Genomic DNA, 15791 nt, shown 5'->3' on the forward strand with positions numbered 1-15791 from the left:
TATTCTGGGCCAGCTTTAGCTCTGAGGCCTCGCTGCTGAAAGCAGGTTTCTGGCCTTTACCTTCTGTATTTGATACAATGTTGCGGTCCGGCTGGCTGAAGCCCGGCTGACTGAAAGCCGGTTTCTAGGGTTTTGTTTAGCTTCTATATTTGCAACATAGTTGCTTAGAGTTGCAGCTGAGAGGCCAGCAAGTCAGGCGGGGAACGTTGGAGTTCGCCATCACTGGAGCAAGCAGGCCTCCCTGCTCGCTTCAGTGCATGGCTGCCGGCCGCCATCTTGGCTGACAGTTAATTTGCATAAGGATATGCTGATTAGCCAATGGGAAGGGTAGCGGTTGTACGCTAATTACCATGTTTCTCTAGTATTAGTGTAGATAGTCAGATCAAGTGGCCAAACAGGTTTTCGATGCTTTAAAAAAAAAAAAATTCTGAAAATTGAAAAATATTCAATTTAGCCAAAAGAAGGCAGAAAAGAAGAAACAGAGAAAAAATAGGCATAGTAAATAGCAAAATGGAAAACCTAAATCCAACCATATTCATCTTTACATTAAATGTAGATAGATTAAACACTCTAAAAAAGCAGAGATTACAAGGCTATAGAAAAGCAAGACTCAACTCTATGCCATGTATAAAAGATGCACTTGACATAGACTGTGAAAGAGAAAATGGTGGTTTGGCCAATGGTGCTGGGAGAGGAGTTGGAGAACCAAAGATGAACTGGTGATATATATTTTGGACTTAGAATCAATAGGACTTTGTAATGGATTGGATGTCGGCAGAGAGGGGAAATGAGTTAAGAATTAATCCTAATTTTCTGGCTTTAATAAAATATAAATGATGGTGCTCTTTACTAAGATGAAGACAAATAATGGAGGGGGTATATCAGTTACTACAGTCAGAAACCTGGGAGTAATTCTTGACTTCTTCCTCCCCCTGCCTCCGTGACATCTAATCAATCTTCTACATTGATAACAATGCTATCCTTCAAAAATGGACCGCTCTCTTTTTTGTACACTTCATGTCCACTCCATCAGGAAATCCTGTTGGGTCTACCTTCAAAATAAATAAAAATTTGACCACTTTTTAGCAGCTCCCCTGCCGCCGTCTCTCAGCTGGATTACTGCCTCTCTCTGGTCACCTGCTTCCATCTCCCCCACTCTCACCCCAGAGATTATTCCCAACATAGCAGGGAGCAGCAAGAAGCATCCCTTAAAAACCTGTCTATTGTATCTCTCCTGTGCTCATTAGTCTCCAATGGCTTTCCATTTCATTGGAGTAAAAGCTAAAATTCATACAGTGGCCCCTGATTACTAGGTGTAGCGGTTAATAATGCGTATTTTTTTCAATAGATGGAGTTACACATATGTCGATATATATGCGATTTGCTATGTATGCTATTTTGTTGTATTGATAACAAGCTTCAAAACTTCATATGTCAAATTTTCTGAAGGTGTTAACATCATAGATATTTTTATGCTTAAAAATGTCGAATTTTGTGCCAAAAAAAAGAACATTTGCGGGAAGTCTAAATTCATTACTTTATTTTGAAGAAAAGTGCTGCTGAAGGTTATCATACTTCAGGAAGCTTATGGTGAACATGCTCCATCTCAAGATACTTGTGAACGCTGGTTTAAACGCTTTAAAAGTGATGATTTCGATGTGAAAGACAAATAACGTCCAGGTCAACCGAAAAAGTTTGAAGACCAACAATTACAAGCATTATTGGATGAAGATGCATGTCAAACTCAAAAACAACTTGCAGAAAGATTAAATATTGCTCAGCAAACAATTCCTGATCGTTTACAAGCAATGGGAAAGATTTTAAAGGAAGGAAAATGGGTGCCACATCAACTGAACAAAAGACAAATGGAAAACCGAAAAGTCATCAGTAAAATGTTGCTTCAATGGCACAAAAGAAAGTCTTTTTTGCATTGAATTGTGACTGGCGATGAAAAGTGGATTTATTTTGAGAATCCCAAATGCACAAAATCATGGGTTGATCCAGGTCAACCATCAACATCAACTGCAAGGCCAAATCGCTTCGGAAAGAAGACAGTGCTGGGATCAGGAAGGTGTGGTGTATTATGAGCTTCTAAAACCAGGTGAAACCATTAATACTGATCACTACCGACAACAAATAATCAATTTGAACCACATTTTGATCATGAAACGACCAGAATGTGCCAGAAAACATGGCAAAGTAATTTTGCTTCATGATGATGCACCATCACACACTTCAAAACCAGTTAAAGACACGTTAAAAGGTCTTGCCTGGGAAGTATTAACGTACCTGCTGTATTCACCAGACCTTGCTCCTTCAGATTACCACTTGTTCCCATCAATGGCACACACACTTTCTAAGCAGCACTTCAAAACATACGAAAAAGTGGAATATTAGGTCTCTGAATGGTTTGCCTCAAAACAAGAAAAGTTCTATTGGGAGGTTATCCACAAATTACCTGAAAGATAGGGGAAATTAGTAGCTAGCGATGGACATTACTTTGAATAAAGCATTTTTGATGTTTCTCTTGAAAATATTTTGTTTTCTTTGATTATAAAATCTGCATTATTAACCGGTACACCTAGTACCTCTTTGAACTTATTCCTTACAACTCTCATTTTGGTTCACTGCTCTATCCATGTGGCCTCCTTGCTATTTCTGTAATGTCCCAGGCAGACAACCTCCTCAGGATGTTTGCACTGGTTGTTCCCTAGGCCTGGTAGGTTCTTCCTCTAGCTTTCCTTTCCTTCCTTGTTGTTTGTTTGAATGTCATTTCAATGAGGTCTACCCTGACCTCCTTTTTTAAAATTGCAAATTGCTTGCCTGAATCACAAGCTTTCCTTCTCTATTACTTTGAACAACTTATTTCATGAAATAAGATTCATTTACTTATTGCTTTATCATGTTCTGTGTATTATCTGTCTCCTCTTGTTAGTCTGTAAGCTTGACAAGGGGACAGATTTTTGGAGGGGGGGGACAGAGAGGCTGTTTTAGTCACTGACTTTTTTTTTCATTCACAACAGTGCCTAGTACATAGTAGGCACTCAGTAAATAGTAGCTGTGTAAATAAATATCACTATAAGAAGATTGGACTTTATTCCATAGATCATTGGAGAGCTATCAAGAGTGATGAGGTCATATCTAGGTTTAGAAAGATTGCATTAACTGCAATCTTTAGAGAGGGTATTGTGGACTAAGAGTCTGTATCTTCCCAACATTCATACATTGAAATCCTAATCACAATATAATGGTGTTGGGCGCTGGGGCCTTAGGGAGGTGATTAGGTCATCAGAGTGGATGGTGTCCATGAATGGGTTTAGTGCCCTTAGAAGGGTCTGAAGAGTCCAGAATTCTACCCTTCAACCATGTGAAGACACAAGAAGATGGCCCTCTGAAACCTGGAAAAGGGCTCTGGCTATGCTGACACCAGATCTAGACTTCCATCCTCTAGAATTGTGAGAAGTAAATTTCTGTTGTATGTTAGCCACCCAGTCTATGCTACCTTGTTATAGCAGTCCCAACTGACTAAGACATAGGAATTAGAAGGGAAAAGAGTAGAAGCAAGAAGGGAATTGGCTGTGTAGGAGTCCAGGTTGTATATAAAAAATATAGTGAATGCCTGGGCAGGAGGAGAGATCTGGGAGACATTTGTTTACGCAGAGTTGGTCCTTGTATCCATGAAATCATTCCAATTAGCTAATGGGAAATGCTGGGGACACACCTATGTCTACACATAGATCTTGTCAATACTGATATGCGTACATCTCTCTCATGGCCTCACAAAGCCTGCCAACTGCATTTGCTTCACAATGCTTGAACAGAAAGTCACTAACTGACAATAATTGATTCTCAAGGGAATCTATGTATAAGTGAACTCTAAGACACACTCAGAAACACATATCCATACAAGTCAGACCCAGTTCTGGAAAGGTCTGGGGCTTGTGGGAGATGACTTGGGTTTGAATCAGCCTCTCCCACTTATAACTAAAAGACCTTGATCAAGTTCCCTTACTGTTCTGTTTATTCTGTTCTATTTATTCACTAGTAAAATTGACATCATAATACACATCCACATGCTGTGAAGATCAGATAAAATACTGCATCTGAATAGGGCCCAAAAGCGCTTGGCACTTAACACATATTCCCAGCAGGCTGCAGGGCAGTGCAATTTACTGTTATGTGCAATAATAAATTATAATTATCAGTTGTATATCCAACTTTCCCATAAGATAATGCAGTGGTTCTCAACCTTCCTAATGCCGTGACCCTTTAATATAGTTCCTCATGTTGTGGTGATCCCCAACCATAAAATTATTTTTGTTGCTATTTCATAACTGTAATTTTGCTACTGTTATGAATCGTAATGTAAATATCTGATATGCAGGATGTATTTTCATTGTTCGCGACCCACAGGTGAGGAATCATGTGATAATATTCTCTACTGCCTCAGAGTAATCACAAATGAATGAATGAAGGGATGAAATTACTACCTCCATAACTAGTACAGTACTGTGAATACTGCAAGCTCTTGGAATCATGTGATAATATTCTCGACTGCCTCAGAGTAATCACAAATGAATGAATGAAGGAAGGGATGCAATTACTACCACCATAACTAGTACAGTACTGTGAATACTGCAAGCTCTTCACACATAGACTATCTTCCTAAGGCTAGCCCCAGGCTGACTGGCATTGATAATTAGGGAGGAGGCCGGGCAAACTGCTACATTGTGACCCTGTGGCTCAAGTTCATAAATTTAAATTCTGGGTTCAAACAATTCAAAGGTAAAACCCAACCCAAGGTGATGATCCCAGAAAGCTAATGTCACCACAGGGGTGCTTAGAAACTTGCTGTAGCCTTCCTTCCCCAACACCTCCCACAATAAAAGTGACTTCAAGTAAGAGAGGAAAGGGTGCGTGGAGAGAGAGATGGCCAAGGTCCAGTTGGAAATGAGCTCCGCATCTGGATGCAGTGAGTTTAAGTTCTGTGGAAAAAGTCTGGGCTAAAAGCAATGTGTTTTGCACAAGTGTTCTGGAGAGAGTATTGACAAGCACGAGACAATCCTTGATGGGAGCTTGACTGATGTAACTGAAATCAATCATCTGTGGGGTGCGGGTGTGTGCTTTTCTAAGGGAAATAAATATTAGAGGCACAAGCTTGAAATGAGTAAAAAATGAGTCCAAATCTCAGTCAGATGAAACAGCAAGGGTTCCAGAGCCAGAAAAGATCCTATCCTATTTTTTCTTCATCCTGAAGTTAACCAGATGGACATTTTTTGCAAAGTACCAATTTATCCACATGCTTGGAATGAAGAACTTGCTTTGTGATGGAAGATCTGTATTTAATTGTAGAAATGAGACAAAATATCTATTTTTCAAATCTAGAGTTTATATCATTTTTGTTTTTCTAAACTCTCTTCTTTCCCCCCCTTGGCTCCGCTTCTCATCTCCATTCTCCTCTTTCCTGCTTTAGATGGTGTATTTATGACTGTGGTTAGAATATACTGGTGACACTGTAATAATGAACAGACACTTTCAGACATGGCATATGAGAGACGATGTGCATATGAAACAAAATATAAAAGATGCCACTTCCTTTTAGGGTGTCCTCTATGATGGCAATGCACTGTAAAACCAGAGATCAGAATTCATAAAAGAACAAAGGAGAATAAGGAAAAGAAAAGGAGAGGTGAGTTGCAAGGGAACCATGTAAAAAGGCCACTCTGAGGGCATCGGTAATCTCTCCAGGCTGTGCTTACTACTCCAGCTTTCAATTCCTCAACCTGTAAAACATGGACAATATCTGTTCCTATCTCACAGGGGTTTTGAGAGGACTAAATGAGATAGTACGTGAAAAGCTCTTGGGATGAAATCTGGGAAATAAGCCTTCAAAATAGCAGGCATTGTGACTCTTTTGAATACCATTCAAGGATTAACAAGATTATATACACAAATCCTTCCCGTAGATAAACAACACACTCAGTAAGGTGCGAAGATGGTTGTTACTGTTATTACCATCATTATTGTTATTCTTATTTTACTTTTTGTTTCTATCTCTTTGCTTGCCCTCCCTGGACTGATGCTTTAGTAGACAGTCTGTTTTCTTCTTGATTCAGATTTCACCCCATTATTCTAGTGTTTAGATTTCCTAAGATTTCACTCTTCATAAGCCATGAGTCAATCATGCCTCATCCATATGTCCAAGGAAACTATAGATATAGAACTGCCCAATGTGGAACTACAAATGCAACCTGATTGCTTGATGGTGCAAAATCAACTAACCAGATAAAGGCCAAGAATTCCCATGACTCCTATGGAAAACCATCCTGGACTATTATGGAAGTTTTTTTTTTTTTAATGGTAAAGAGGTTACCATTTTTATTTAAATTCTGGCTCAGGAAGGAGGAATAAGCAACTCTTCTCTGCAATAACATAACGTTTGGATGTAGATGGCTTATATCCATAGCAACAGAGCAAACTTGGAGTCAAATACTGGGAAAAGCATTTCCAGACTGACACAGATGTTCAATTTGCATACTAAGCCTCCGAAAACCCGTTGATGGACAGCTCCATGGACAATGCATCCGGCACAAAGACTTAGTTTACTGGATCCTTATCCTTGTTGTAAAAAGCCTCTGGGCTGTGTTCTCTATGAGTTCTGGGTCGGCTAAGGGTGATGGCACCATGATGCAAGGTTAAGAAAGGCTATATTTCAGTAATGGGTTTCAATGTGTCACAGAAAAGGAACAGATATTTACATTGAAAGCTGTATAAATACATGGCCCTGGTTTAAACAGGAGAATGTAAAGCTCCAGTCCCAACGTGCCATAGACATACAGTGATGTCTTACTCCCCGACATTTCCAGCACTGGTTATGAAGACCAGTCAGATGTTATTTACTTTACACTCACTGAGTTTGCCTACTAGACAAGGAGCTCCTTAAAACCAGGGAGTGATGGGGGTCTAACTCATTTAATTCGCCTCTGTAGCCTGTCACAAGAGCAAGGGCAGAGAATATGCTCTTTGAAGCCATCCACCACCTATGCTTCCCCTGACTCTGAAAGTGAATTTGAGGCAGCTAAGCATAAAATAGCAATACACTGAGAAATGGACATTAACAGGTACTTGCATCTCCATCCAGCTCTGGATCAGATCACTTCTTAAAAATATTTTTTCTTTGGTTCTTTTTTGTCTTTTTTTTTTTCTTGGATCAGATCACGTTTTAAAAAATATACATTTGTATTAACTTCAGAGAGGAAGGGAAAAGGAGAAAGAGAGATAGAAATATCAACGATCAGAGAGACTCATTGATTGGCTGCCTCCTGCACACCCCCAGCTATGGATCGAGCCAGCAACCCGGGCATGTACCCTGACCAAGAATCGAACCATGACCTCCTGGTTCATAGGTCGATGATCAACCACTGAGCCATGCCGGCTGGGCAGATCACTTTTAATTTGACTGAATAATTTAGAAGAGTTGATGGGGAATAAGACTATCAACAGATGATTTCTATGTAACATAGTAAATGTGAGGTTGGATAAGTGAGGCTAAGTTTCATTTTCTCTTGCCTTCCAGGTCTAATCCCTCCGAGGCCAGCCAATCTTACCTCAGTCATCAGCGCCACCGTCCTCATCCAAGCCCTCAAGGCTTTTGGTCTGTGGGTGAACCTACTAAAACTGGCCTCCCTGCCTCCAGCCACATGTCCTCAGGCCTTCTTCTCAGTGCTGCTAGCCAGAGGTTTGACGACTGAGATCTGAACATTCCTGTCCATTTTTCCAACCTTTCACTGGTACCCCTTGGTCTTGGTCGACCAGATAAAATTCAATTCCTTAGCATGCTTTACAGGGAATTCTTATGATGTGGTCCCTGCCCAACTCTCTTTTATGGTAAGTCATTCTTCTAAGACAAGTTTATGCCACAGCTGAAATTCTGGACCATTTTCAATTACCCTCAAATATGCCTTGTTATTTTCACTCCCATGTCTTTGTTCCTATGCCAGTTCTCCTGCCTAGAAGAGTGTTCCTACCCTTCTTTCCTCGTTTGTTCTTATTTATCGTATAAGGCTCAGCACTAATGCCTTCTTCCCTGAAAAGAGTCTCTTAACCCTGCTTTGTGCCAACTCTGTGCCTTGTACCTCTGGCACAGTGCTCAGTTCATGTTTCTGGATCTCTGTCTTCCCTGTTGGACAACTGCAGGCATTCGACAAATTTTCAGCAAGTACCTTCTAAGAACTGAGCTGATACAAAGAGAAGCATTCCTGCCTTTCTGGAGCTCACAGATTCCTGGAAAAGGCAGATTAGTAAACTAATAAGCATAACAGAATGTGGTAAGAAGTAGAGTTGTGTCTTAATGGACAAGTAAAAGGATCAAGGTGGTAAAGAACTCTTGGAGTAGGAGAAAAGCACACACAAAGGCACAGAGGAGTGGAGTAATCTAAGTCCTGGGGAAGATATGAGGAAGACAATCTAGCCTTGGTGACAAGTACAGGTGTGGGACTGGAGGGGAAACACCACAAGGGAATGATGCACACAGAAAACTGCTGATCTATGTCCTCAGGGCTATGGGGAACCACTGAAGGATCTGGGCCAGGGAGTACCGTGGTCCTTTTCACAAAATACAATGTCAGTCTTGCTGCCATGATGAAAGGATTGTTGGGTGAAAGATAGATGAGAAGATGGGTTAGTTATCACCACCCAGACTGACATTTATTCCTTTGGCAAGCATGTGCTTCGTATGCTCCACAGGTTAGACTGCACACTAACAGAAAGTTAATTCTTCTGATTTAGGACCCTGCAAACCTCCCAGATACTCAGTGTATGGGTAGTGTGACAAATGAGCTGGTCATGGGTGTAAAAACGTTACAGATCATAATGAAAAAGTGTCAACTTACCAATTTCCCAGTCACACTCTGTCCACCTTCATTCAGCCAGAACCCAGGAACCATGGCTGAGAAATAAGGGCCCCAGACGCCTGGTACGAAAATCGGGTCTTTGCTGATCTGGAAAGAAAGAGACAAGGCATGTGAAAATATTGACCTTTAGGGCTAGAAGGAGCCTTCTCGTCCTCCTGTCTAGTGATTACATGACTATGGCATTTTGCTTCTTATTAAACAGCTTTCATGGGAGGGAAGTCACTCCCTCTAAAGGAAGGGCATGGTTTCATCTGTGGAAACCTTTCTGATAAATCCACCTAGATGCCAGGATAGCAAAAGAGATCAGTGTGGGAAGAAAAGAATGAAAACTTTCCTTGCTGGCTCCCTCTCCATGGCGGACTGATTGTGAACATGATGCCCATTTCCCACCCACCCATGTATCCACCCCCTTTGCAAAGTGGCCTTGCAGCTTCTCTCATCGAGAGGTGGGGTCCCCACCTCTTGAACCTGGGCCAGCCTGGCCGTTTATGGCCAACAGATGAGGTAGAGGGGACACTGTGCCAGTTTTCCAGGCCTCACCCTCAAGAGGCCTGTGTGTTTCTCTGCTCCTCCTCTGGCTCCTCTACCTCTGCCATGAGAGCATGCCCAGGCTCGCCTGCTGGATGGAAAGTCATGAACAGAGCTGCGTCAGCCCAGCCGTTGCAGGTGACATTTCACATATACGAGAGCAAAAACAAGATCAGCAAACCCTCCTAGTCGACCAGCCGCTAACAAGCCCAGATCACCAGAACCGCCCTGAGGGATGTGTGAACAAAAACACGTCCTATTGTACGTCACTAAGATGCTGTGTTTGTTTGTTACCTAGCATTTTTGTGGTAATACGTAACTGATACATTCCCTTCCTTCTACTAGCACTTACTAATCACCTCACAGCATGCCATCTCCCTCTGTTGGGTCCTCGGGACACAGAGATAAATTAGAGTTCTTATTTTCAAGAAGCTGCCTATCTAGAGGGAGCTCCACAAGGAAACTAACAAACAAAACACAGTGTGGCCCAGCCGGTGTGGCTCAGTCGTTGAGCGTCAACTTATGAACCAGGAGGTTACAGTTTGACTCCCTGTCAGGGCACATGCCTGGGTTGTGACTTATGAACCAGGAGGTTATGGTTCGACTCCCCGTCAGGGCACATGCCTGGGTTGTGGGCCGATCCCTAGTAGGAGGTGTGCAGGAGGCAGCCAATCAATGATTCTCTCTCATCATTGATGTTTCTATCTCTCTCTCTGAAATCAATAAAAACATATTTTAAACACACACACACACACACACACACACACACACACACACACAAATACACAGTGTGGTCCACAGGATGGTAGAGAAAAACAGAAAATGTGGAGGGGCACCGGGAGTGAGGAGGGAGGTGGTCCAGAGGTGGCTTCTTAGAGAATGGACATGAGCTTAGACTTAGAGGATTTCGCCAGTTGAGGTGAAACAGTAGGACTTCGTAGAAGATTGTGGTTCTGCTGCTCAGAAACGTCAGCAGGAGGCTCTGCCTGGCTCTGTCCAGGGAGCAAGATCAGACATTTGGAGTCACATGCTTCTCATCAGACATCCAGCTCTGTCCAGGGAGCAAGATCTGAGTGGACTCCTATTTGTGCTCAGACATTTGGAGTCACATGCTTCTCATCAGACATCCTGGGTAAAGCAAGGCAGCAGAGACACAGCAACATGCTTCCCACAGCACTTCCCAACACTCCCAGGCCCTGCGCTTGTGGATGAACCAAGTACAGCTTGTTTTGAGGGAGAAAAAGAAAGCACATTTGTATATTTGTGAGTGCTTTAATCCTCTGCAATCAACCTAAATATTTAAAAATAGTTTTGTGAAAGTTGTTTGCATGCTGATGGTTATCTTGGTCTCGAGGCTGCTCTCTTACCCGAAAGAAGATAGTTCATTCTGCTCTGCTGACGACAGGTGTCTGTACAGGACACTGGCTTCCCGCTAATAACGGTGCTGTTGGCAACAACAGCAGCTAAGATTGATCGGGTACTGACTAAGGGCCTTATTTTAAGGACATTACAGGAATGAAGTCACTTAATCCTCATAAAAATCCTAAGGGAAGATTCTATCATTATTCCTATTTTACAGGTGTGTAAAACTGAGGCAGAGGGTTAAATAAGATGCCCAAGGTGATAAAAATACAAAGCAGCCAGGCATCACACTCTACAGGTTCTAGATACGGCTCTGCCAAAATATGGTCATGATTTTAGGTTGCCACTTGAATCCTTCATTTGCCTTTCAAGGGCAGAAAGCAAGAGCCATTAGAACCAACAGGGACTCACTCCAATGGAAGGAACCTGGCCTTAAACACAAGTAGGTCAGGGAATCTTCATTTCCAAAAGACTTTTGATAGGTTTGCCCTGATACATTTGTGAAGAAACAAGGAGAGAGCATGATTAAGTCAAAGTCCTATCTTGATTCTATTCCCAATTGCCATTCTAGCCAGTTCTGGTTTCTCTTTTTTATGAGGATTAAGTGATTTAATTCCTGTACCATGCTTATAGGGAATCTCACACAAGGCAATCTTTCTGGGTCTGTTTCCTCATTTCCAAAATGGTAGGAATAATATGAATGTTGGAGAATTTTTATAAAGATTAAATAAGCTATCACATATAAATAGTGTATCATTTGTGTTAAATACCAAGTAAAACTTAGTTCTCCTTGAAATGTGGCATGTGTGATGGACCAGTCAGGTGACTGGGTTGAATGACCATATCCTTGCAACCATGCAAGGAGGTCTCTAGATTCTTCCTTGGTCTACTGAGTCAATATTCTTGATAATAAAGCAGAAGAGGATATGGAAGCAAAGCTTATATTTTCAGGTGGTAGAAACTTGGAGGATTGTTTATTATGGGCAAGTTCAAATAAAGATCCAAAATTGCTTCAAAGAGCTAGAATATTAAGTAAAATACGACAAGAAGATAGTTAACATTTATAGTTAAAATTTGAACTTCAAAGATAGTGGCAATATTCTCTCTCATAATATTGCTTTTCACAGGCATTGGTACATGGTTATTCAATTTAGTACTGTTACTGTATGCAGACATTTGACATATTCTTAATATAAATAAGTTATTGAAACCAACAATGAAATAAAACATTTGGCTGCACAGTACATGCCAGGCACTGAGATTGATAACAAGGCTGTAACAATAAGGAAAATAATAATAATAATATTATAATAACAATAATAGTAATAAATGTGGTGCAGTCCCTTTCCTCAAGGAGCTCCTAGTCTGACCAGACAGACATAAAAATTACAACAAAATAAGCCAACTGTTAAGTAAGGTAGGAGAGGAACATGGTAGGAGCCCAAACTGCCTGGAAAAGAGTGAGCACTTCCCAGAGGCGGCCACCTGGGAGCTCGGACTAGAGGAGTAAGTGTTTCCATAGGCAGAGAGGGAGGAGCATCTGGGCAGAAAGGGCTGTGTGGGCAAGGCTCAGAGTCATGAAGCTGAACAAGCATTCTGATTTTCATGAGGGCTTAGCTTAAAGTTCTGCAACTTACTTTAAATAAAAAAGCATACAGTTTGAAGGATGGGTGTATTTTTGCCTCAACATACCGTTCTGCTTGTCAAAAAATCAATTTTTAAACTACTGTGGGTGGGAAAAAGCTTCAGTGAAACCACTCTCTAAGTCAGTCAATAACAATAGAGAAATAAGAATGAAATAATAAAATGTAATTGCTAAAGTTATTGTGTGCTTATTATTGTGCCAAAGAAGCTTCCAGGCTCTTTAGAGACACTGTCACATTTTCTACTCGTGACAACCCAATGAGGTAGGTTCTACTGTTATACTCCACCAATTGAAGGTGAAGGAGATTAAATAACTAGTAAATAGTAGAAAAGGAAGTCAGGATCCAAGCTATGAACTATCAACTTATTTCCTCTCTAGACCTCCTTCTCCTCATATATCCTATATAATAAAGAGGTAATATGTAAATTGACCATCATGTCCTTGCACAAGATGGCCACCCCCATGTGGTCACAGATGGCTGTGCCCATGTCGTCAGAAGATAGTCGCCCCCAAGTGATCATAAGATGGCTGCCCCCATGTCATCACAAGATGGCCACCACAAGATGGCCGGCAGGGGAGGACAGTTGTGGGCGATCAGGCCGGCAGGGGAGAGCAGTTGGGGGCAATCAGGCCAGCAGGGGAGCAGTTAGGCATTGATCAGGCTGGCAGGAGAGTGGGTAGGGGGTGATCAGGCTGGCAGGCAGAAGCAGTTAGGGGCAATCAGGCAAGCAGGCAGGTGAGCAGTTGGGAGCCAACAGTCCCGAATTGTGAGAGGGATATCCGACTGCCGGTTTAGGCCCGATCCCACAGGGATCCTAAACCGGCAGTCGGACATCTCTCGAGGGGTCCCAGATTGGAGAGGGTGCAGGCTGGGCTGAGGTACACCCCCCAGTGCATGAATTTCATGCACCAGACCTCTAGTAAAATGAATAAAATTGGACTAGAGATGTTTAACACCTTTTTTGTCTTCAAAATCCTCTAAGATTCCATAAAGTTGAGTCATTCCATCCCAGCTGGTCAAGCAGAACTCTCCAGCAATCCATTTCTGCACGGACTCTGCCCCTACATGGCCTGGCCTCATGGGGTTGCACTGGGCAATCTCTTGGAGCTTCTCCAAGTACCCACTTTCCTCCACTGCTCTCTGACCTATGGACAAGATTACTGCAGGTTTTTGTTTTTTAAATATATATATTTTGATTGATTTCAGAGAGGAAGGGAGAGGGAGAGAGAGAAACATCAACGATGAGAGAGAATCGTTGATCGGCTGCCTCCTGCACGCCCCATACTGGGGATCAAGCCCAAAACCCAGGCATGTGCCCCAATCAGGAATCGAACTATAACCTCCTGGTTCATAGGTCAACGCTCAACCACTGAGCCACACCAGCTGGGTACTGCAGGGTTTCTTGACTGTGGCCTTCATGGTTGTATTTAATGGCTACTATCTACAGTATCTTATATTAGCTGGATAAATATTCCACAAATATTTATTGCATACACACTGAATTCAAACTACTGTTTTAAACATGAAAAGATGTAGAAACATTGGCCTCTGAGCAACGTAAGGGACATACTCCCTGTCCTCCTGAAGTTTACAGTCTAGTAGGAGCTGATGTGCACCACCGGGCTGGGGAGTAAATCAGACATCCAGTGATCCAGTGACTGACATCTGCATCCAGGCTTACAATTACCCTGCGAGGGTGTGGGGTTAAACCTCCACAGCCCACTTCCAGCCTTCCAGCTAGGTGTGGGGAGGGTCAGCAAACTGCCCAGAATCACATGGATCAGAGGTGGTAGAGCAGGGATTAGAAGCCCCTCTCCACATGCTCCTGCCTCTTTTCATGCGTGCGCCCAACCTGGCTCCATGTGTGGATGCCACTGGCTGCTTTTCACCCAAAGCTGAGTTACTGTGTTACTGTCGGCTGACTTTCCCTGCGGTGATAAAGCCTAGGCGCCTGCTGACACCTCCCTGGGGAGAGATGACTGGGCTCAGAGCAGGGAGCAACTCCAGCACCATCAACTTCTGCCCTCCCCTCCCCATCACCCGGAGGTTGGCCTAAGCCTCTGGCAGGGGCAGGAGGCAGGCTCCAGGCGCCAGTGGTCCTGGGAGGGAGCAGGAGGTTTTGTTTTGAGTGCCTCCAGCCAGGTTGGGAATTTCAGAGGGTAGCCGCAAGCATGTGTGGGACCGAGTATTTCCGTGGTGGCTCATCTCTCCTTCCAAATGGACTGTGCTATCATCTTACTAGAAAAAACCATTTGTACACATTCCAGCCAACTCCCTACTCACTACACAATACGAAAAGAGAGCACAGAGAATTCCGTTTATGAATGGGGGCTCTAAGCAGTCACCTCCATGTCTGCACTTCTCAGATTCAAATGTAATGAATCATTTGCCTCTCCTACAAGAGTGAGGGCACGTGTAGAGCAGTGAATGTGGTTTAATAGTGTGAGCATAGATAGATCTTGGAGTCAGACTAATCTGGGTTTCAATTCTGATTCTGTCATTTATTAGCTTTTGAGCCTCTCTGAGACTCAGTTTCTTCATCTAAAAATGAAGATCATCTTGTCTACCACAGAGTTTTGTATGAGTCATAACTGGTATAATGTATACTCAAGGACATAAATGCTCTCAAGAAATGTGAAACAATAGACAGTTTAATTATATTTCTTTATGGGACAGTGGAAAGATATGGAGCCCAAAGTCTTTGGTTCGGTCCAGCCTCTAGCCCTTGCTCGCTCTGTCTCTTTGGTAGGCTCTTCCTCCTCTTCCCTCCTGCATGCCTCGTCTGTGCTCATCTCACTCACCACATCTCCTGAGGGCAGCCCATCTGCTCCCATGTGTGTAATAATAATTTTTAGGCTGTGGAGTCCCAAATATTTATCCCAAACTCAGATTTTGTTCTTGGGTTCTATGTTGGACATTTGACCTGAATGTCTACTCAACATGTCTAAAATAGAGCTTGCCCTCCTTCCTCCCTGGGCCACTCTGGTTTTGGGGTTCCTGTCTCAATGAATGGTACCCTGTTTACCCATCTACTAGGATACCATTCTTGACTTTTTCATCTCTCTCTTTTGCCCACCATAGGTCACATGTACTGTTACCTCTATTTCTCAAATACAGGTTCTTCTGCTTCTCCCCATTGCCACTATTTTAGTCCAGCCCTGTATCACCTCTTGCTTGGATTATTGCAACAGTGATTAAGATGGTGTCCCTGCCTCAAATATTGTCCTTCACCCTGCACCCCTTCACAAGTCTGGCTCAGAGCCTCCAACTTCCATACCTCCAGCACAATGATCATTCCAATACACACACCTACTTATATCATTTTCCCCACTTAAATCCTTTA

At 42.6% G+C, this 15791-nt stretch overlaps 1 protein-coding gene across 7 annotated transcripts in view; it reads right to left on the bottom strand.

Moving 5' to 3' along the window:
- FGGY (FGGY carbohydrate kinase domain containing) overlaps positions 1–15791 on the bottom strand; it is a 412417-nt gene that overhangs the window by 132391 nt on the left and 264235 nt on the right. For all 7 annotated transcript variants that reach the window (XM_014542556.1, XM_014542559.1, XM_005869840.2 and 4 more), the window contains one exon: positions 8892–8999. In XM_014542556.1, the coding sequence (XP_014398042.1) occupies positions 8892–8999 (108 nt within the window). The remainder of the gene's footprint in view (positions 1–8891; positions 9000–15791) is intronic.

The sequence above is a fragment of the Myotis brandtii genome, unplaced genomic scaffold, assembly GCF_000412655.1.
Source record: "Myotis brandtii unplaced genomic scaffold, ASM41265v1 scaffold304, whole genome shotgun sequence".
NCBI lineage: Eukaryota > Metazoa > Chordata > Mammalia > Chiroptera > Vespertilionidae > Myotis > Myotis brandtii.